At 38.3% G+C, this 23477-nt stretch overlaps 1 protein-coding gene across 7 annotated transcripts in view; it reads left to right on the top strand.

The window, feature by feature from the left end:
• The window catches only part of CTNND2 (catenin delta 2), a 641797-nt gene that overhangs the window by 584393 nt on the left and 33927 nt on the right, over positions 1-23477 (top strand). For all 7 annotated transcript variants that reach the window (XM_032182073.1, XM_032182078.1, XM_032182072.1 and 4 more), the window contains 2 exons: positions 17446-17656; positions 21009-21093. In XM_032182073.1, coding sequence (XP_032037964.1) covers positions 17446-17656; positions 21009-21093 — 296 coding nt within the window. The remainder of the gene's footprint in view (positions 1-17445; positions 17657-21008; positions 21094-23477) is intronic.

The following is a 23477-nucleotide window of genomic DNA, read 5'->3' on the forward strand; positions in this document are numbered from 1 at the left end:
GTATGTGCCTTACATGGAAGAGCTCAGCCTCTTCGTAGGAATACTGAAATTCATCTCATTCGCTTGTAGCCCTATTTAAGCATCTTTCATTCTCAGGGACTTCTCTGATAAGCTACCCTCAGCTTACAGAAACTTCAAAGCCGAAGCAAAGTTATTAAAAAGAGAAAGAAAAAAGAACTGCACCTTTAGTTAAAGCTTCAAACAAGGCAAAAAATGATTAAGTGTCAGAGTTTAGCTTATTTGTAACCCTTCCCACATTTTTACAGAAATCAAATGTCTCTTTCTTCACCCTTATTTATTATAAAATGTACTTTAAAGTATAAGACATCAGTAGCTATTAGCCTGGCAGTATTAATAAGACTGCAATTAGGAGCCCTATGGCTAGAGATTTGTTGTATATTTGCCACTGAAGTAAACAAACTAAGAGAATTAAATGGTTTAGAAGGCAAATGTTGCAAAATCAATCATGTCTGGTAGTTGGAAGTGTTAATTTGTTCTCTAGGTTTGTTCAGTTATTCCTGAGCAAAGGAACTGTTACGTTTTAGATGGCTTCTTGATAGCTCAGGTCACTGGCATGAGTTGTATTCGTTTCCTTAACTGTGAATGAATAATCACAAGTCTGTCATTGTCAGGGATGGTAAAGTGCAGAAAGTGTCTAGAGATCATCAGCTAAAAGGCATTCTAAAACAGCAAGTCATAACTACAAACGGATGGGAGTACTTGCAAACATGGTGGTGCTAATCTGTAAACTAGGACACCATGAACAACACAGAATATTCTTTAGTACCAGTCTTGGCGTATAGCCTAGATTAAATTGCAGAGTGAGCCCAGGAGAAAGCATCCAAGGTGAGCTACTCACACACTAATCTTGCTGCAAAGGGCAGTGCCCTGTGTATTGTGCCCCTTGGAGTGTACATAACTCTTGCAGGGTAGGCAGGCGAGTCAGAGCAGGCCCTTCTGTCAGGGACCTGGAAGCCAGGTTTGTCCAGTCACTTGAAGGCTGTGATCAAAGAGGAAGGATATTGTCTGGATTATGAAGAGTACTGGAAGGAGATAAGATGTCCATGCTTTCTGCTTCTCCTGATCCTGAAGGAAAGGAAGCAGACAACATGAGGGGGTAAGGAAAGAAAGATGGTGATAAAATGAACTTGGGGAATTGTGGGGTTTGAAAATGTAGCGAAAACTGAGATTCAAAGACCTGGATCATGTGCCTTAGGTTGTTGAACCTGCCATGTCTCTTATCTCACTTGCTTCTCTTCTTGGACCTCTGAGTGGTTTATTCCTTTTGCAAACAAGGAATACTTTTTGTAAAAAAAAAGGAATTCCTTTTGAATACAAGGAATACTTTTGCAAGTGGACCCATTCACTTGGCTTCCAGATAACTGCTCAATTTTCTCCCTGAACTGTCTCTGTCCACCATCACCAGCTACAATGTCTTCACATCAGTCCCCACATTTTGCTTTTTTTTTTTTTTTCCTAGTCTGGCCCAAATTCTTCCTGTTTTTCCTTTGACACTGCGATCACATGGCACTTCATGTCTTTTCCACTGCATCTCTCTTCTCTGCTTATCTTGTACCTAAGAATGTCTGCTTAAACTGGGTTGCTTCCAAGACTCCAGCTACTGGACCTAAGAGGTCCAATACTTCATCTGAATATTTTTAAAGGCCAGAAAATGGAAGCTTGCAAGTGTAGTTCAGAAACCACAAAAAGTACAAACTGAACCATTTATTTAAAATCTTTTGATTTGGATACGGTGCACAATTCTCTTTCTTCAAGTTCTTTAAGTAGACCATTTGAAGACCCAATTCAGAACATAGAATGGGGTCGTATATTTGGGGACTCGGCTTCTTCTGTCTTCTCTTGATGATCTGCAGCCTCTAGTGGAAACCTCTGCCATATGTCTATTCATTCATGAAGACAGTCAGTAAGGGTGATGCAACTTACATTACCTTTTTTACAGATTGACGAGGTAGAGTAGCTGAATGTATTATTTAATCTAAGATACCAGCAGTTAATTTGGTCTGTATTCCTAGACATTCTTCTTGCTTTCATTTGGACTTACTCATGTGGGTCTGTATCTTCCCAGAAGTTCAGCATTCACACTGGTTGTGGTACTCCTCCACAGGGCTCTGCACAAAGGAAAATGTTACCTATATGTTCTGCCAGCTGTAGCTGTTCATAGACTCCTGCATAGCTGTCTTTCACAGCAACTGATGTTACAATGCCTGCCTGTCTATCTTGTGATCCTTTCAGAGTTCCTGATCCTTTCCACAGAATTATTTCTCCATAGGTTATGCTTTGTTCTGTATTTCTGCAGATAATCATCTCCTGTGTTTAATATTCTCCATTTGCCTTTAAAGAATTCTGTCTTCCTAAATCAAAATAACTGAATTCTAAACCAGTCCTCAAACATTTTTTCCAGCCCCTGTCCTCTCTTTCACCATCTATACTACTGACTGTGATACTGGATAGATATAGGCCCAGGATAGAAGATGGTCTGCAGAGTTTTTCATACATTTTTGACAGAATCCATTTGCTACATGCTTCTATTTTAATGACAAACAACTGATAACTCTTCTGAGTAGCAGGATCCAAACATTTTTCATCTCATTTGCAGCAATTGCTGTTAGCTTTCTCATGAGAATGTGATGTGACACTACTCTTGTAGGTGCTACTAGTGTCAACAGAAGTGAAATCCACAGGCTGTCCTCCATGAGGCTATCTGCTATAGAATATGTCTCTTACCTACGAAATGCACAAACATACTGTATTTTTCTGCTGCTTTTACATTTCAATAGGTGCAAAGCACCAGCAGTTTAAAAAATAAATAAAAAATTATAAGGCACATCATGTTACTGCTGTTGTGATTTTGAATAGTCTGTTCTTTGTTTCTGAGTTTTTTTTTTGTTTGTTTGTTTTTTCTTCATTCCTGCAGGCTGTACACCTGCAAGAATAACTTCATGAGAGTAAACTGCAGCTGCTCTAGCACTGTGTTCCTTCCAGGGACGTTATGCCCACTTTTCTCCCAGATTACAAAATGTTTGATAGTTAGCATCAAATTTCAACTGCTATGACAGGAGAAAATAAGCATAGGGTTTTTTGGACTAGCTAAAACACTGAATAATTTAAAATCTTAATGTACTAGTGGTTTCTGCTGAAGAAAGATTTAGGTCTAATGGACACTTGTGACTCCACAGTAGTATGTGTGTTTATCAATACATAGAAACCATTCTTACTTTCCACCACAGTTCTATAAATAAATACATACTTTCTGGTTTGTATTAGCTAATCTTTCCACTCACACTCACTTTATTCATTCATTTCCCAGAATATGTTTACATCAGAAAGAATTCAGTCCATTGTGTCTTTATGTATGAAAAATTCTCCTTAAATGTTGTACTGGAAGAAGAGACTAAACATACATGTGCACACATGAAGAGAGGTATTCATCATATGTAAATATTTATTTCATTAGGAATATTAGCCTTTTCAGAAGGAGAGCAACAAAAGGACATCCGGTCCTTTTGCTATGTCCTATGTCAATTATATCAGATAAAATACGTGTTTTACTTTAACAGTCTCCACCTATTAATATGCAGCTTTGTGTTTTATGTTTTTGCATTACATTGGTTTGAACAAGGGAGCCAGACTACACAATCTCCAGGTGTCCTTTCCAACCTCAATTATTCTGATTCTAGATATAATCATGAAATGTACTTGATATTAATATAAACATTTTTTCAGGTGTTTGGGGATCTAAAACCAAATACTTCCATGAATTACAAGGAGAGCATTATTTAACTCAATCTCTGAAAGGAAAGATAATTCCAGGACAAAGAGAACTTGAACATAAGTGACAGATTTATCTACTTTAATTTGTTTTCAGAAGAGGATTTCATAGCTTAGAAGCGGGACGGGTTCCAAGATAGTCTCAGGGATGTTTACTTTTAATATTTGAAATAAATATGTACTAAGGACGTATTTCAAACATTTTCAAAGATAAGAATATGCATGTCAATGAATCCGAAAGCTAAGAAATATCCAATATAATTGGTAAGAGTGTGCTTTATATTAATGATTTTAAAAGATAATCTGTTCGGCGTAGTTTTTCTGCTATGAATTTGATACAACATTACAGCAAATATTTTTGTATTGCTGATTATATCTGATAAGGAGCTCATATTTAAAGGAATGCATGGCTGCATAATATTGCTGTTACTGCATTTCACTCAAAAGCTGATAGTATTTTTGCCATGTATATGGTCATGTTATGCCAATAAAAACATTCTTTCCTTTCCTCTTTTTTTTTTTTTTTGTTTTTGTTTTACAAAATTGTCATTTATCTGAGTGGAATTTTTAGAAGCCATTTTTTAATGGCTCTTATGATATTTAAGAGACATTGAGTTTAGTGATGCCGTTTAAATATTTAGCATAATTGTCAAATGGAAGACCAGTGCCTTGCATCAGATCCATCACTATCCTTCAGCTGCTTTACACTGGATTTAGTTCGTAAGCAGGAATTTTTGTTGAGTATTTCAGCTAAGTCAAGTAATCTGGGAACCAGATTGTACCACAGAAATAACATGGCTAACAGGAGCAAAAACTTCAATTTTCTTACACAGTGAAAACTAATGTTTCAGACAGTGATAAATGAAGCCTCACCTCACTGCTCCTGCTCAGCTTTAGGAGAGCAAGATCATGCCAAAAAAAGTATGACGTATTTTTGGCAATTATCAACACTTCTTGTGGCAATTAATTTTCTTCTTCTACCACATTTTTCATTATTGTGTTTTTGTTATGGGTTTGGACTTAAGCTTTGTGGTATTGCAGTCAGGGAACAGAATTGGGGTATAAGGTAGGAGTAGGGCTAAGAGTTGTAAATTAGTCTTGGGGTTAGTGGTGAGGGTTAGGATACGAACAAATGTGGTCTCACAGTCACTATTGTGACTACACTGCCGTCACCTTAACTGCCAAGAAAAATCTGAATAAATCTATGACTCAGCCATGAGCCCCAACATGAAAAAAGGCCAACAGCCTCCTGGGCTGCATGAGAAGCGTTGCCAGCAGGTGGAAGGAGGTGATCCTTCCCCTCTACTCAACACTGGTGAGGCCACACGTGGAGTGCAGGGTCCAGGCCTGCATCTCCCAGAACAAGAGAGACATGGACATACTGGAGAGTCCAACAAGGAGCTGTGGAGATGAAGGGCCTGGAACATCTCTCCTGTGAGGAAGAGCTGAGACATGGGACTGTTCAACTTGGAAAAAAAGAGATTCGGGGGGATCTCATCAATGTATATAGTACACCTGATGGGAGGGTGTAAAATGGGCAAAGCCAAACACTTTTTTGTGATGCCCACTGACAGGACAAGCGGTCATAGGTACAATTTCAAATACAGCAAATTCCATCAGAATATAAAAAAAATGCCAACCTGACCTTGCTCTGAGTAGAGGAATTGGACTAGATAGCCTCCAGGGACCCTGCCAACCTTTAAGTGTTCTGTGATTCCGGGGTTTGTATGGAAATGATTTTCACTGAGTTTTGTTTCATTTTTCTACCAGAAGCATCAGTGTCCACAGCCAAGTATGACTAAGCTAGGCACCTCATTCATGCAACTCTGTTTTATAGACTTAGCCCTTTGGGGAACAGCAATGGAGTTGGACTAGTCTTTCTGACATAAGGAACATAGTCATTTAATTAATCAGTGAATGACGCTGGTAATTTATAGCTGTCCTTGCATGTTATTCAAGATACAGGCTCTGAATTTCCTTTTCTTCTCAAAATCTTGAGAAATCTTCAGCAATCCCAAGAAGGAGAATAACCTCCTAGACCAAGTTTGCAGATTTTGCAGTATAAGGCAGTAATTCAGCTCAGTGTACCAAAAGAATGTATAGGGTTATCACTCAGAGTTCACTCATTCTTTGATGTAACGTGAGAAAAATAAATCGCCTCATGACTTATTCCTCTTAGGAGAAAAGTTACAGGACCTGTTAGATTGTGTGCTACTCACGGTGCTCTTAGAGCAATATGTTTTATACATTATTTGGATTTCATAACTCAGGGTTATTCTAGCAAATAATCAGAGTGCTAATTTTAATTAGAAGAAAATGCATATGATTAGCATGAGTATATGCAAAGTCATATATTTGTGTGCAAAATTTCTGAAGGTGACACTGCTTGAGGGTTGCTCTCACAGAAGGAACATTATATTATGCAATTGTAATTCATCATTTGCAGTGGAGCAGTCTATCAAGAAGAAATAGTTTGCCTTTGGGAATGTTGCCCTCTGAATCTCCACTGGTTAGGAGGTCTGCATTGCATCTGAATTCTCGCCTGTTCTAACTGAAAGCATTTATTTTTCTTCTGAGTTCTTCTATTTGTTGTTATTGTTTAGTCTTTTCTAGCTCCTCAAACCTGAACTCCCATCCTTTCCCTGCAGTATGGATTGTAGTTTATATTCAGCCATCTGTCACTGGAGAGGCTGCTGAGTACATGTAAATCTTTCACTCTGACTCCCCTGATGTCTTTCAGAGCACTCTGATTGTTTTGGATAGGGCACATGGAGTTAGGGAGCCAGATGGTCTCTGGCAAATTCTTCTTTTCCCCCAAGTCTGGAGAGAGGACACAACTACTTTTGGAAGACTTGCCTAATTGCCCTTTTCTTTTTGGAAGAAGCAGAAATCAGCCAAGGTTGCAGAGGTTTGGGAGGATAACTTGGAGGATATAAGTGGTTGTGGGCTTTGCCTTAAGCAGATCTCCATCCAGCTTGATCTCCAAGAATGCACAGATGGAAGGTAAGGTATGGCCTTGCCCTGTAGGCAGCTGCATCTCTTCCTTCCATGTGTTACTCAAATGAAAGTGAGCAGCTGTGACTCAGGTTAAAAAGAGCAGTAACTTAGTGACATCGAGCAGACTCACAGGATGTCTGGAGCTGAGGTTTCTCCAGGGGCCACAAGAGAAAATACTTGATCACCAGCTCACCTGAAGGAGCCATCTGAAGCTGTTACCTTGAAACGAACAGCAGTAGCACAGCCCACAGACAAGTAAGATTGTCACCCCTCTGGCTCCTGCCTCCTGAGGAAGCACAAGCAGGACTGTGCTCTGGTAGAGCTGTACTCCAGCAGAGGAGCCTGGCCTGGGATTCATTTGTCACAAGTTCTTCAAACACAGCTATTAATGACCTGCACAACTAGGAAGAGCTGAGGATGCTTTTTTTTCCTTTTTTTTTTCTTTTATTTTTTCTTTTTTTCCCATGTGAAATGTAGAAATTGGTCCTGTCATAGTCCAAACAAAATATAATATAATATGAACTAGATAAGGAAGGCTATCAGATTCATTTTCGTCCTTACCATGAGAACACAGAGTTTAATTCTACAGCATTCTTTCTTGCGTATCTGCTGTATTGAGTCTTTAACATGTAGTAGTTTCAAGTGAATTAACATATAAAACTACAATATAATTTACAGTTTTCAAATTGCTGAGTTCTAAAGAACACAAAGCAGCCTGTCAAGAACAGGATTACACTGAGTCAGAACATTATTATTATCTGCAAATTGAGTTGACCTCTACAAAATACCTAGCAAAAGCGAATACCTGTCCACTTTCTACATGACCCCATTTCTAATAAATGTATCTGTAACTTTATTACTATGGCAGACCTTTCTATGGTCTGCTTTAGTTACATTAAGTAGCAGTTCAACACACAAACAATGTGGCTACATGAAGTCTTTGCTAACAATTTTAAAATTGCAAAACAAAAGCAAATACTTCAGTAGATCGTACTCTTTCGTGGATATAAATTATGTTTGAAGCTTTTTAAAATATTTTTTAAACAGTTAGGACTTCTCCTCTTGACAGTTTTTACGTGTTCTTTTTCTTTTCCTTTCTGCCCTTCTCCCAGACATTTACATCTGTGAAGGTAGCATTAACTAGGGTTTTCTCATTAAGTAAAAATTATTGTATTGTGCACACTAAAGTAATATGAAATATTGATATGTATTCTAGGTGTTGTTATTTTGCCTCCATACAGATTAATTATCTTAACTGCTCCAGGTAGAATTTTCTTTGTGATTATTTAAGAAGTGTTTGAACATTGCAGTAATTAAGGAATATATGGACATTGCGATATGACCTGGAGTGGTTTTGTTATTTGTTTGAAGAATTATTTTCAAAAAACACTATCATTTTACAAAGATATATATATTTATTGAGCTAACATGTTTTCATCTACACGTTGTATTTAATTTTTAATGCCAGAATATATCACGAGGTTTCATTTTGTTTTTATTTCTGTTACTGTTTTCACATAAATCTCTAAACAGTGGAAGAATTTCTGTACATATCACCATGACATATAGTATCTGCATATAAAGGCACGCAAAAGTAATATAAATGTAATGTAATGTAAAAAGTCTTTCAGACTTTTTGGACAGATTTTTTCATGAGTTCCAAGTAATATTCTAGAACAAGTGAAGAAGAAGAAAAATAGCAGCAAATACTATTATAGCTGTTCCTGCATGAAATGTTAAAGCAGAGCAAAATCTAGGTGAAATTCACCCTGGTTACATTGGTCTCCTGTCAGAATCTTTGTCTGTTTTGTGCACAAAGTAAAAACAAAAGTAGAAAAGCTGCTGCTTTATGAATCCAGTTTAATAACTTCTGACATTGGTAGACAGGCTCATTAATTTCAATGGGTGGTGGATCAGGGCATAGATCTTGAAACCTAAACTTATTTTTCCAAAAATAGATTACATTCTTACTTCTTCATTATGGCCTAATTTAAAGTCCCCTGAAACAGACTATTAAAAAAGTATTATCCTATCTCAGAAAATAATACAGATAAAACTGAAATTCCACTCAACACTCACATGGCACTTTTCCTCTTCAAAGGACTAGAAATACTGATTAATCATAACATTAATTAAACAACTACTTTTTTACTTTTTTTTTTTTTTTTTCAAATTCAGCCTTTCAAAAGCTGTATTCTCAGCAGGGAGCAGGGAAGAGGATAGCAAGGGGCTAAAACCAGCTCAAGTAATCAGAAAACTTAGCCTGCAGCAATTAACTGAAGAATCACTCCTCTGCAGAATCTTTTTTAACTTGGGCTAGTGGAAAGATGAAAAGAAAGATGACAGTGCAATCTAAACAAGAGAAATAAATCTGTTGGTGTGTAAAGGAGCAAATTAATTATCTATATTTGCCCTACCTGGGTCAAAAGGTTGGCAAACAACTCCTTGCCTTGCCTTTTTGAGTTTGCAGGCCTGACAAGAAATGCAAACAAAATGAATTAAGACAAATTACTTGAGTGATTGTCCACATGGACTCCATTCATTCAGGATATAAAAGTCCAGCATACCCAAGCAATGAAATTCCTTGCATCCAAGAACAATGAATTCCGTGTCTGTCATTTCTGTTCCTATTCAACTGGTAAAGCTAAGACTGTAAGGAAGATGGCCAAAGCTACATGCAAATCTTTTCTTTTTCTTTTTTTTTTTTTGTGTCCAGGAGAGGGGGAACAACAACAAAAGCAGCAATATCTATGAGTTTGTGACAGTTTACCGTAAAAAACGCTGTTTCCTTTGCTGCTTAAGTTAACAAATAGAAGCTTCTTGGTGGAGATTTTTTCTCCTTCTGTAGTTGTTTGACATATCAGGTCAACATGTAATTAAGCAGGACAAGCTAGACTTGAACTGACTCATTTTTATAGTCTCGGTGTGGGTGAGACAGTCAACAAATTACCCTACACATCTTCCCAAATTCATCTTCCAAAACCAGGCTGCAAGTCAGAGAACACACCTAGAGCTGGAATGCCCGTGTATGATGGTTTGTTTGCTGGTAAGGTCACCTCTCCAGCACAAGGGTGAGGAGAGACAGGCTGCTTAGCTGTCTTTCACAACACCAAAGAGTAGCAGGTAAAGGAAGGTATTGGGCATGAAAAAAAATAATCAGGATATAGCTCAGCATCAAGCTGGAGGTGGTTTAAACCAATATGAGGAGAGAATGGAAAAGCCTGGCAGACAGGGTAGATGCAGAGATATACACTTAAATATCAACTATGCAAGAGACAGCAAAGGAACAGGAAAGCTTAGTGGTTAAGAACCAAAGGGCTGAGGAGTACAGTTCAAGTAAGAAAAATATCAGTCATGTAATAGAGGGGAGAAGGGGCAGCCCTGAAAAGGTGAGTTGAAAGCAAGAAAAATGATCAGCCAGAGGGAGGCAAGAAATACATGAAATAGAAAAGTTAGGTTTCTGGTAACAGGGAAGCTAAAGGAGAAAGGTGGCTGGGTTAAAATGCTGCAACATGAAAGAAAATCTATCAAGGATCATGGATCTAAGAAAGCAATTTGTTGAAAAGCTGTGATTGCATTGCACCCCGTTGTGATTTCCCATGGCATGTTCAGGGTGAAATTACCACAATGCCTCTCTTTTTTCTTTGTCCGGTGCTACTGGCTTCTATACATACTTCTCTTCCATCCTTCTTATGGCTGTGCTCTTTGTCATTCCTAGTTCTCTTCATGCCATACCTTTCCCTTGGAAAAGGTAGAACCAGCATCGCTAATCTTTTTTTAAAAAAAAGATAAAAGCTTCTATATTGGTTACTCTGTTAGGTATTTGATTCTTTTACAAGCAAATCTCAATTGCCATTGCCAACACAGATATTGGTGGTTCATGTGCTTTCATCACTCTATGACAGTTTGAGGGTTTCTTGCCTGAAACTATCAAAGATTAATGTTCCTGCTCCCTGTAGGGCTTTATATGCTATACTACCTATGGCTGAATTTATTCTTGATGAAAAGACACTAAAAAAAGAAAACCAATGAATGGTACAATGCGTCAGGAAGGGTATTGTTCCTCTTTGTTGTGGGCCATCCTGAATATGTCTTATATCTTGAAATCTTGCCGCCTGTCATCAGAAGTGGTGGAAAAGTGAAAAGTGTGTATCATGCTTCTGAGGGGAAGAGAGAATCTGAGACCTCCACCTGATCTTTTGTTCCGTCTCAGCAGCCGTGAGCAAAGTGCACCTGGGTTCTTGGTGGCACAGGAGGAGGGTGTGTGTGTGTGTAATGTTTTTTATTCTTTCTGTCTTCCCCAAAAATAATTTATTTCCACAGAGTTTTGAAATAACTTCAGATAAACTTGCAAGGAGGTGAAATTCAGCATTGTACTCTAGCTCAAAGCACCTTTTATCCCAACTTAATTGGCAGGCCAAGCTTAATATGAAGCAGCTAAAGCAGTGGCTCTGGCCCATGCATGTCTGGGGTGCTCACTCAAACCATTCTAAGTGCCTGATCCTGTAGCACTTAAATCATCACTACGTCCTTTAAAAATGATGGAACAAAGATTTTATTTATTTTTGTTTTTGTTTTTGTTTTTTGTTTTGTTTTGTTTTCTTGATAGGGATAATTGCAGTACTATAATCAATTAGCTTTAAGAAGTTAAATGCCTTAATATGCATTTGCTCTGGAGTGCCAGAGATTACAAATACTTGTGTGCATTCCTAACATAAGATGGTAGAACTTGAGTACCTAAAAAGCATTTCTGACCAAGCATTAGGAGTGAGATTCGAGAGAGCCTAAAGATAAGCATTAAACATTAAAGACAGTAGAGTATCCTACCTTGTCTCTAGCTGCCCTTCCAGAAGGCTGTTAATCTTCTGTAGGTCTACTCATTCTGTGCAGACATCTCAGGTGTCCAGGGGCACCTGAAATCACATTAGCTCTCTGTATTTGGACTCATAAATTTCCCCCAGCTTGCCTGAAGATGGTTTTAGCTTTCCTTTTATGCCTTAGTCCAAAAACGATCCAAATACCTCAGTTCTCTGACACTTGCTAGAAGTGATGGGGCCCATGCTTTTTGGGTTCATGCTTTTCAGTCTCGCTGCTCAGGACTTTTTCCACTTCCCTCATCCAATAGCACTTCATGCACAGCAGTAATAGGAAGAAGAATTACCCTTCATCTTCAGGATTTGCTTCCTCTTCTGTCCCACAAATTACTACATATGTTTGGCCCTAAGGCCCCCTCTGCCAGCATTTCTTATCTCTTAACTTAGCTTGCCTTTAGAGTCTTGATATTTTTCCCCTAAATGTTTCCCTGGCAGTAGAAAATCTGCCTATGAAAACCAATAAACCTTTGTCCTCTTAAATCATGTGTGATTTCACTGCTGCTCTGGTGCCTACAAAATCCCTTTTACTGGCAATCTGAGCCCAGAGTTTGCTACACATCGTACTGACCATCATCATTTCTGTGTGGGCTCTTCCTGCCTGCTTGGTTTGCGACACCTCCCTCTTGCACCTCACTATATTCGAGATCTCCACTGTTCAGGACAGGGACAAGATTCATCTGGAACTCTAGGCACTTTCAGGGCTACACTAATTCAGGTAATGACAGTATCTGACAAGAGAAAGCATAGTATGCAGATGAACTATTTATCAAACACAGTAGTGGTATTTTTGCCACTGCTATCATGTGATGGATACACTCTAATTTATTAGAATGTCAGTCGAATACACAGATTCATGATCAGAATTTGTTCCATAATAATTAAATAGACTGTTTGGGCACATTTATTAAATATTGATTGAAAGTAACAATAAAACCTCTCCCAATAATCTTTCCAAAAAGGCTGTGAAATACCGAGCCTGAATAATCTTAAAAATGGATGTGGATGATGAAAATGCACAAAAGCATGAATATCTGGAAATTGAAATAGTGTACATGTTAGAACTGAGAGAACAAAATTTTCTATATTGCAGCATTCCAATACTGTAGTTCTGGGATAGGGTATGTGTAGCATTGCAGTGCTACAATTAACTGCAATTAAAGGTTGGACTAGATGATCTTAGAGGTATTTTCCAACCTGAATGATTCTATGATTCAATAAAATATGGTGCCATTTTGCTGAGTTTTATTATCTAGCTACAGGGTGTGAATTCATGGGAAACTTTGAGGGGGGAAAAATCATGATGTATTACTTATATTAGAGCAGGCTCTACCTCTACGACAGGGTTCTTAGTTTGAATTAATATGTTTGAGGTTTCTTGTGTTTTCAATATATTAATTTTCCTAGTCTCGTTCTCTCAAACCAGGAACCATGCCACAACTATATAAGGAATACGCCAATGTGTCAAAGTCATTTTGCAGAGATGAGTGAAATGGAAATGAAGTCAGTGGGGTTACATCAGCAGTGAATTTGTCTCAAGGAGCAGTAGGGAAATAGTTCCAGAAGTGGAACCTTTTCTACAATAATTTTGCTCTTGTTAAATCTACCAGAAGAATAGTTACTTCTACTGATTTTCTCTGTAGGCAAAATCCTTCTCAGGACAGCTATCAGTCTGATCATATGAAGAGAAAATTTCCTGAATTAAGAAATAGATGCATGTACTAAGGTGCTAATGAGACCTTATATGCAAAGGAAGTACGTTAAATCTGTATTGCTGGTGTGTTTAGTAAGCAAACGTTACCATTTTACATCGCAGTATATGCTCCAGAAAGAATCCTGCTCTCCATATAAAACAGTGACTGGAGTTTTATCTTAGAAAAATAACTTGAAAGTTTGTAGTGTCAGATAAACGCTCTCCCAAACTCCTATGAAGCAATCCCTTTCCTGTGGCAGTGCCCTCAAATTATGTCTGTTTAATATTTTCTTTCTTTCTTTTACAAGTGAAATGGAACAAATAAGCATGATTTCTTTTTCCCTTGTCAAGCTAGTGATTAAGTTTAATCATGTTATGCAAATCCTCTTTAAAAGTACTGAATCTATTTTGGGTCTTATAATGTGTAATGTTGCTCAAATTAAAAAAAAAAAAATCAATTTATTTGTAGAGCAAAGCCGTTCTATATGAATCCTGACAAAAATTAACAATGCCATTTGTTTTTAATACCATTCTCACACACATCTTCCTCTCTTCCCCAGGACCGTCATGAGTTCCCACTCCTTCAGCTCAGGGAAGTTTCTTGAGCCACAGGTTGAATTCCCCAGTCCTCCTCCTGGTAGAGCTAGACAAAACTTTGCAGACATTATAAGGCTAGTGTCCATCACACATTTAAGTTGGGTTTCAAAAACTGTTCTTAGTGTTGAAAAAGAATTCCAAATTCAAGCACTGCAAATGTAATGTGCAGTAATGCCAAAGTCAAGGCTTACAGTTGTTGTCAGCTGTGTTGGGCTGATATAGCTGTAGCTTTGCTTTCATTAGCTTTGCTCAACATTTGCACCACTCTAAACTAGCATAGGATTTCTTTTATAGGTAATGCTAAAAAACTTGAGTTTGCTACAAGCCTCTTTTAAAGCAGCAGGAACATAACTGAAATAAAAAAAGGTAACTGATAAATGGAGAAAAAAAAAAATATGTGAATGTTGCACAGTAATTTTTTAATTAACTAGATCTATAGTTTTAGAAAACACACTTGAAATGCAACAAGTTACTGTGGAATATTTTCTACAGTGTTAAGTCCTTAACTTTCACTTTACACGATGTAACTGTATTAGAGCAAAGGTGCTGCTTTTTCAATATAAGTTCAGAGGCTTTGAATTAAATTTAATTAATTACATGTTTTGTATGGCTAAGGCTTTTTTTTTTTGTCCCACGTATTTTCAAACAGTTAACAGTTACACTTGTTAATAGATTTTAAGACCATGTGAATAGTGCCTTTATAGATCGACCTTAAAACACAGCCACTTCCCTGACCTTCTATCTGTTTTGCCACCATTTTCTGGTGAGTGTATGGAAGGACAGTTTGAGCAGTGATTTCTGTTCTTGAAGTCAGTTGCTTTACCTGGACATGCGAGCAGCTCTGTTGGAGATGGAAACACTAGAGCTGCTCAGAATAAGGGACGCTGTACTGTCCCACTGTCACACATTAACTACAGAAAGCCTGGTCTGCTGGTTTGATGTAGCTAATACTGATTTGGTCTTCTCAGGGCAAAGTTAATTGTGTGCATGGCAGAAATATTAGAGCTGTTGAGCAGTAACACGTCCAGAATGCTTATACCATGTTTGATTGTTTATTTTAGATTTCCTACTGATTTTTTCCTGACAGCTTCAAAGCCTTAATTTATTGTAAGGAGAAACTTGTGTGTCTAGGCATGTGTACCGGTATGAATGTTGCTGTCTGGGATACAAGGCCAGTTCCAGGGAGAAATCTTCTTGCAGCAACCATCCAGCTTTTCTTATACCCAGTGCTAAGGGACACAGTTGTTGGCTGCTAATGGGATTACTGTGCAGTTCTGCCAGGGGACTCAGGCTGCAATATACTCCTGCACTTTACAGGAGAAAGGAAGATGGGTCCCTTCTGGGAAGGTATAACTGTGTAAAGCAGGGAGTCTCACTGATGTACTGGCCGGGGGTAGACTCTGCATTTAAAAGAGTAACAGCTACAATAAATCATAGTTTTGGTTTGTTGTGGGGTTTTTGAATGTTTATTTGGTTTTGTTTGTTTATTTTTATATGCAAGCTTGATTTAATATATGTTGCAGACTGAAGTAATCACCAAGAGCAATAAACAACTATTAATGTATTCATGCTACATACAACAAACAGATGCAGATGTAAATAGCATTACAGGCTGTTCTTGAACAGTATTTCTTATATTTGTAGGGCAAAAAAAGAATTGCAGTTTGCTCAAACAAACTATTCCTGAAAGAGAAATTGGTGTTAACACCTGTACTGCATCTGATACTAACATAGTATTCCTGAAAAGCTAATAGTGCAAACGACTGATTAAGTACTAAATGCAAAGAAATAAAAATATCTGAGAACAAGATTTGTATCTGAATTGCAGCACACTCACTGGTAAGATTCAAATCCCACTGCACACATTTTGTTGGTGATGTTATGATTTTATAATGCTTTTGCATGATATAAAGTGAGTAGTTTCTAAGATTTCACATTACCACAGAAATCAACTTGATAGCCTCTAAGTTTAACATTACAGTACAAGGATTTTGGTTTTCATCTCTACTATGAATATCGTTTGAAATGACTAGCTATATTTCTTCTACAGCAGGCAAAATTGTGAGAAAATAAAAATATAGTATTTGACAGGTAAAAGATGTGATTTACCTCTTACCTCTGTTTTCAAATATGGACACACAATGGAATTCATGACTTCAGAATTAAGTACTCATATATACTAATTTATCAGAACTTTTAAAAGTTATCCAAAAAATCTGATTAAATTATCATATTATATACAATAATCATACCTGATTATGTCGTTCATAAAACATGATGTAGATTAGATTACTAATTACATTTATTTTTCCCAATTTTCCTGTCTTTTCCATCCTGAATGATGTACTCTTATGATGATTGCTATATGCAAATTCCTAGCACAGCTGCACTGAAGGTGACTCAGAGTTGTTTCACTGACCTCAGCTGCAACTTCATCAGGCTCTCACCCTCTCCGTTCTTGTTTTCAACACGATGAAAGACTGAGCTGCCATTTTCCCACAACAGTAACATCCTAGCAGTGCATGAGGCACTTCATAAAGCTGTGCTGGAGCGTTCTGCTGCCAGTGTCAACCCTGCCCTACCTTCATACATCCATATAAATAAATCCTCAGAAGCTTCTCATCTGTCATTTTCTCAAGCACTATATGACTTTCAGGTGCAATTTTAAGAAAATAATCTGTGTTCATTTAAACATGAAGAAGTTGGAGTAATCAGCAGTATTTCTTTTCTGTGTCTTCAGTTTAGCATGACCATCTTAAAAATGTATTGCTCCTTTCATTTTGGAATTTTAAGTTCTGGAAGCTAGTGTCACATAAAATAGCTCCTTACTAAATATCAGACAGGAATATATGTCAGGAAGGCACCCTTTGTGATCAGTACCATGCATGCAACTAAGGACGTGTGGAAAACCAGTGTCATCTCTGCACTATGGTTGGTGCAGTGTGGCATTGTATAACTGGTAAAGTCATAGGAACACCAATAAACATAGTTAAATTGCTGCACATAGTATAGAATTGACCTTGTACAGTGAAACTGGCCCTTCAGAGAAGGCTTCTTCTCAAACAACAATTTCATTGGCTTTGCATTCACTGTAGCATTTTTAAGAACTGACGCACATTTTATTTATAATTAGTTGTGTGATGAGTGCTGTGGTGGGAGATGAGGACTTGACAAGCTCTGTAAGTTACGGTGTTCAGGTTGTCTTTATACATATACTTAGTCTTTATTATCGTTGTTTCATTCTCATAAGGACATGATGTAGCCCATATCTGAAGTCTCCAACTCATGCAATATGGAAATATTAACAGAGGCCCTAAGGTGTGAAATGCTTGAACATGCAATTGTAAAAATGTGGCTTGCTCCAAAACAGTATCAGTAGCCAATTAGATTACATGCAATGATGAAAATGGTGCTAATACAGTCTTGCATGTTTTCCCTGTACCGTCACCCTTTTTTACTGTATCTACTGAATTCTCCCTTCGTTTTCTTTCAACAAAGGCAAGTATGCCATGAGGGATCTGGTCCACCGACTGCCAGGCGCTAACAACAGCAACAGCTCAGCAAGCAAGGCCATGTCTGATGACACCGTTACTGCCATTTGCTGCACTCTGCATGAAGTCATCACTAAAAACATGGAGAATGCCAAGGCCTTACGAGACGCAGGCGGCATTGAGAAACTGGTTGGCATATCTAAGAGTAAAGGAGACAAGTATGTTTTGCAAATCATCTTGCACCTTTTCTAACATCTCCAGTAGTTCTAACTAGTCCTTAATGTGTTTGCCTCCTCTGTGCAATCGTGAGTTGAATACTTTAGTTTCATCAAAAATCATGTACCCAGTGTGAAGGGTGACAAGAAACAATGACAACAGCAAAAGTCTCTGCTGTGGTTTATTTTTGATGTACCATCAGCAGGTATGTGCAGTGTAAGGAGGACTAATTATCTCCAGTAACTGCTACCTCAAAGCACTTCCAGAAGATCCTGCTAAATATTAGGGACCAGAGCTGTCAGACTGTGCTCTGCAGAAGGGGTGACATGCAGGTAGAGGGATCCTGTGAAAGGAAGGGACATCACCATAGTTCTCTTACTGCTCCTCTTGCTCTGAGCCTGAAGACTATATAGTCACTGTCCCTCTTCACAGCATCCTTTTCCCAGCCACCACCAGCTTGCTGGTCGGGTGGGCTGTAGTAGAAAAATAGATCCATGGATTTTGTCAACACCTTGCTTCTGAGAGAGCATTAGGATAACTAACTGCAGGCTACTTGGCGAGGCACCAAAACATGCAAAGTCTTACACGACTGTGACATTGTCAGAGCAGCTATGGTTTCATCTTGTCTGTTTTCCTATGTACGCACTCTTCATGAAGATTTCACTCTTTATCCTTCTTTTGCCTAAAACAGATAGCCTGGTTCTCATATTTGTCAACCCGCAGAAGTATAGTGCAATGGGACTATGGCAGTTTGAAAACAAAAAGCCTTCACTGTAGTGTACAAAACCTCCCATCAGTCCAGTCCACCTGCTCGAAGCTGTCATCACACAGCCTACTGCAGCATCAGAGCTCTAAAAGAGCCCCACAAAGCCAGGCCACAACCTGAAGGAAAGATTTATGCACCCTACATTTGGTATGAGAACTTATGCTCTCCTATGTGATCAGAGCATTGCCAATATAATCACATTTCTTTTCCTCTATTGTCACTCTTTCTTTTCATACCAAATTCATTACTGAAACATTCTCACATGCTAATTGTAAAAGGTAAAAAGCAGTAGCATAACAAAGTATTTGATTCAAGTTGTGGGAGCTCCCCATGCTCTGCTGATCTATTTACATTTGCATTATTTATTATTACTATATCTATTTAGATTTTTGATTTATTTTTGACAGATCAAGTGTATAGATTGCAAGCAGGTTCATATCCATTTCTCTTAAGTTGAATGTGTCTCTCCTCAAAATAATACATTTGTCTACCTGTTCATTATCTGGTATAGATTATTAATACCTGTTAAGTCTGGGATTTTCGAAGTATCATGGGCAGTTTTAGGAGGATCTAATGGTATAGTTCTCTGTTAAGTATCACTCATACCTTTGAAAGACATGTCTATGTTGACTGAAAGCCCAGGTAGTTTTGAATAATTCTAAAATGCCCTCCAAAATTGTGATATTTATCCCTCATTTAAAGTACTTTGAGTTGCATTATTACTGTTACATGTTACACAGTTACAGAACAAGAAAGCCTGTCAACTCACAGCTATAATCATGCTCATCTTAAGTGAAAGTTTCATTTTTTCAGCTTTCAGAAATGTTTGGTATTTTGCACCATTGCTTTAGTTTGCTTTCTTACAGGTAACTCATTGTTTAAAAAACAGAATTGCTAGTTGTTGGACTGGTAGCAAATTCTGGTATCCTCAGTTTAATACAGTAAAACACTTCAGCATGGATTTTTCTTGTCTAGGATGAAGAACCTGTACCTGCAAGTGCAGGATACTGGTCTGGCCATGCATCCTGGTGGCATTGTAGGACACAAATGTACAAGTGCCAGAAGTGCTGGACTGGCCCCATTAGCCTTTGGAATACACCCAGGGCTTTAGTATGCTCCCAGCATGAGACAGCATGAGCAGAACGGTGTTCATAAGGTCATATTGGCCAAACTCAGGTCTTCACCTAGCTCCTGTTTCTCCTCAGTACTTGCAGTATGGTTGGCACATTTATTTTCCTGGCTACTCCATGCTACCAGCACCCCACTAGCCAGTACAGCTGGGAGTATAATAAAAACAATTATGCTTGAAAGTGTTTATCAAATTCCTATTTATTCACCGATTACCCATATATTGCTGTACTCTGGGTGGGAAATGGGGCGGGGAGGAAATCCACCAAATAAGCATTGTGTTACCAGCTTTACTGTCAGCCTCCCATTGTCCCATCTCAAGGGTCACAGTGCACCAGAGCCTCACCCTTAAGAAGGCTTGCTGCCCAAACCAGTAACAAATGCTGCACGTTTTCAGGTTTTCTCTTTGGTTTTGCAGTCCTTTTACCTTTTCTGAGGAAAATATGAATCTCCTCAACGTCAGCCCCAAACCCCATCAATCTTCACTTCAGAATTTGGCCTTTGCAAGGTTTTCTAGCTGCCTTATATGTACTAGTGGTACAGCAAGAGAGCTTAAGTACACAGTGTATGCTCCCTGCATGGGCTGTATTATCCTCCTGGTCCCCTTCTTTGCAACCCTTCTTCACTGAGCTGAGTACACTCAAATGTTGCTGTTGTTTCCTTTTTTTTTTTTTTTTTAAATTACACATCCCAAGAAGAGTATATGACTCTAATGACTCTAACTGATTCAAACAGTAGCTTAGAGCCTCTTTTAAAACCTTTTTGAAGAGGAAGATCGCATGAAGTTATGCATGGTTTTTAACATGACATACATTAGATTTCCCTCATGAATAGCATGGTGTGTGCAAGATACAAATCCTAACTGGGAATCCTGATGAAATTTGCCATAACTTTTTATAAACAGTTGCATTTCTGCATCTTGACTGCTCTGCAGCTTCAAACGCGGTGCTCATCACCCATCTAGTGTTTTTTCTGGCCGCTGCTGAGAGATGCTTAATGCTTTGGGCACACTGTCATGACTTAAGTTTGGCCATTTATAGAAGAAAAAACTCTGGCTCTAAATTCTTCTCCTCTGTACCAAAATTGTAACCAGGACATCTTAGATGTATATAATGCCAGTTGGTTCCTCAACAGTTTTCATGTTGCTACCTCTCCCATTCCTCTAATTATGCTCTCAGCATGAATCCTTGTTCTCAGTGTGCTGATCAACACACATTTTCCTCCTCACTGAATAATTAGTACTGTAGAAATAATGTGTATTGCCCTTGCTTAAAAACACATTGCTCTCCAAGATACCAACATAAGATCTTAGGGTACACTGATAACACAACTTTAATTGTGGGTTTAAATCCATAGCAATGCACTTGAAAATTTGGATAAATGGAGTCTGGCACTTAACAGTCTCTTTCTCACCCTTTTTCTCTCTCTCTCTCTTTCTTTTTAATATATGTATGTAACAGGCATTCGCCAAAAGTGGTGAAAGCAGCATCTCAGGTCCTCAATAGTATGTGGCAGTACAGAGACCTGAGAAGTCTCTACAAGAAGGTAAGGCTTGGGTTTGTGTTTTTTTCCAGAATTGTCATCTTTCACATGGTTACCTGAATCTGGGGGCTGAGAGACTTTAGACCAAAACTTTTATATGAACTGGAAATTCACCTAGAGTTTAAAATTCCAGAGACTTGGAGATGTGTTTTTTTTCCCCGTTTTTAATTTTAACATAGAAATGCCTTTAAAAAAAATGTGTGGTGGTGAAAAGAAGCTGAGAATTTGATTTTCAAAGAATTCATGCAGAAAATGCTGGATCCGGCAGCTCTGGAGAGCGAAGTCCTCTGCATGCTGAACAAACCTGTGCAAGCTCTCCTGCTGTATCTTTCCTTGTTACACCTCCCCACAGTGCCCTGAGGAGGTTACCAGATTTCCAGCCCTTCGGCTCCCAAATTTCCTCATGAGATTGCCAACAAGAGTATCTGAAGGAGTGGTGCTTAGGTACTTACGGAGCTTGACTGAAACTTGGTGGCTTCATCACTTCCAATCAGCTGGTAGACAGTAGCACCATATACTTAGTTTTCAGACAGCCTGTAGAGAGCACCATATGATTCCCACCAGCCCGCTAACCTTTTAAAAATGGATTGCAATGCTGGTGATGATCCTTTGAAACAATTTCTTGTAGCTTTTTTTTTTTTTTTTTAAGTGTCTGCTTAGTAAATGACAAAAGTATGGTTACAGTGTGACTATATTGACAGTGCAACTATCAGCCTGCAGACTTAGTTCTCAAAAGTCTTCTTACTATGTGGATTTTCAAGCCTGATCTAACTGATACTTGTAATCTCAGCAAAGAGAGCTAAGGCTTCATCTGGAAGAAAAGTTCAGGTCCTGGTTAAGACTCAGATGTAAGTGAGGGAAGGTTCACGGAGGTGTAGTCCACGCTATGTATGTTTTGCACAAGGAAATCACTTAGCTATGTGAAATTTATGCACCAAATCTCAAACTGGCTGATGCTGATCTTCTGCTTGAAATGCTGTTTGTCTGCATGCCTCATCTCTGACTTGTGTCAGTCTGGGGAGCACGGAAGACACTTACTGAGTCACTCCCACTGTTCACTTCCATTAGTTTCAGTCACCCTTGGTGCCCCAGGGATACCATATGTGATGGCATTTCAAGTAATGACTGGTACTCAGTTGTCCCATTGAGAGGTGGAAGTAAACATGAGCTAAAGTAGGCTTTTCTTGAGGTAAAGCAGTCACACACTTGAGGTGTGCATAGCCTGACTTCTGGGCATGTGGGTGGCTGCATTGTAGAGGATGAACTTTACCACACCATAATCTCTTAGAGGTTTGTATGATGTCTGGCTCATTTTTTGCCTTCTGGCTTTATGCTGTGTATGTAAAAGCACTTTCGGGGGTTGCTCCATGCATGAGATAATCTATATGCTGTATGGCCTTAGAGTATACTGCTACCTGAAGGACATTCTGTTGGCTGCCAATGCGAATTTGCCAAGTAATGTACTTATATGCCAGGCATGCTTGGGTACTAAATACCTTGCATGCTTAGAAGAACATTTTCTGAGGCCATAAGTATAAACTTGTGGTGTGGAAAATAGGGTAGGCTAGCCTTTGAGGTAGGTTACAGGATATTCTTAGCATAAAGTCCGACTGTATATACTTTCAGGAAGTAATTTAAAAATCACTGGATTAGCTAATTTCTATAGACTTAACAAAATCTTGAAGTTCAGTCTCTGCAATATTCCTATTTGTTAATAAGTCCTTACATATGCTGTCAAGCATTATATAAATAGTTTCTTGTATTCAAAGTGTTCAGATAGTTAATTTAAGATTCTTCTGTGTGTTGAAAGATGTGCTAATCTTTACAAAGTCATAATATTTATTAAATTTGCCTATAGTAGGCCGATTGTTTTGCTGGATGTCTGTGTGTCATGACTGGTGGGAAAATAGTGTTTTTGTAACTGGAAAATTACAAAAGTTTACATTGTACTAGGAATCAGCTAGTTATGCAATATAAGCATAGCTGGTCAATAGAATCTTTATTTTGTCCTACTAAAATACTTACGCTAGTAAAAATGAGTGACCATACAGCTGGCAGCATATGATCAGCACTTTGCCGTATCTTGCAGTTGCACAGCCTTTTTGAAGTGCAGGAAAATCCCAGTGCCTAATCATCAGCAATTTCTTCCTATGTGTTGAAGTATCTATACAATTACTTTCAAAGAATTGGTGGCATATAGAGGCACAATTTAGTACTGTGATAGAAGCAAATTACAACTATCACATCGCATGTAAGAAAAAGCAACAGCACTTACCGTACTGTTTGAGAAACAGTGTAGCCAAATAGTTTGAATTGTGGTATGTTTTTGAGCTATATGTTTACAGTAGAGTAAATTAGGAGAGGTAGAAAGAATAAGAGCATTATCT

This window comes from Aythya fuligula, chromosome 2 (assembly GCF_009819795.1).
Source record: "Aythya fuligula isolate bAytFul2 chromosome 2, bAytFul2.pri, whole genome shotgun sequence".
Lineage (NCBI taxonomy): Eukaryota > Metazoa > Chordata > Aves > Anseriformes > Anatidae > Aythya > Aythya fuligula.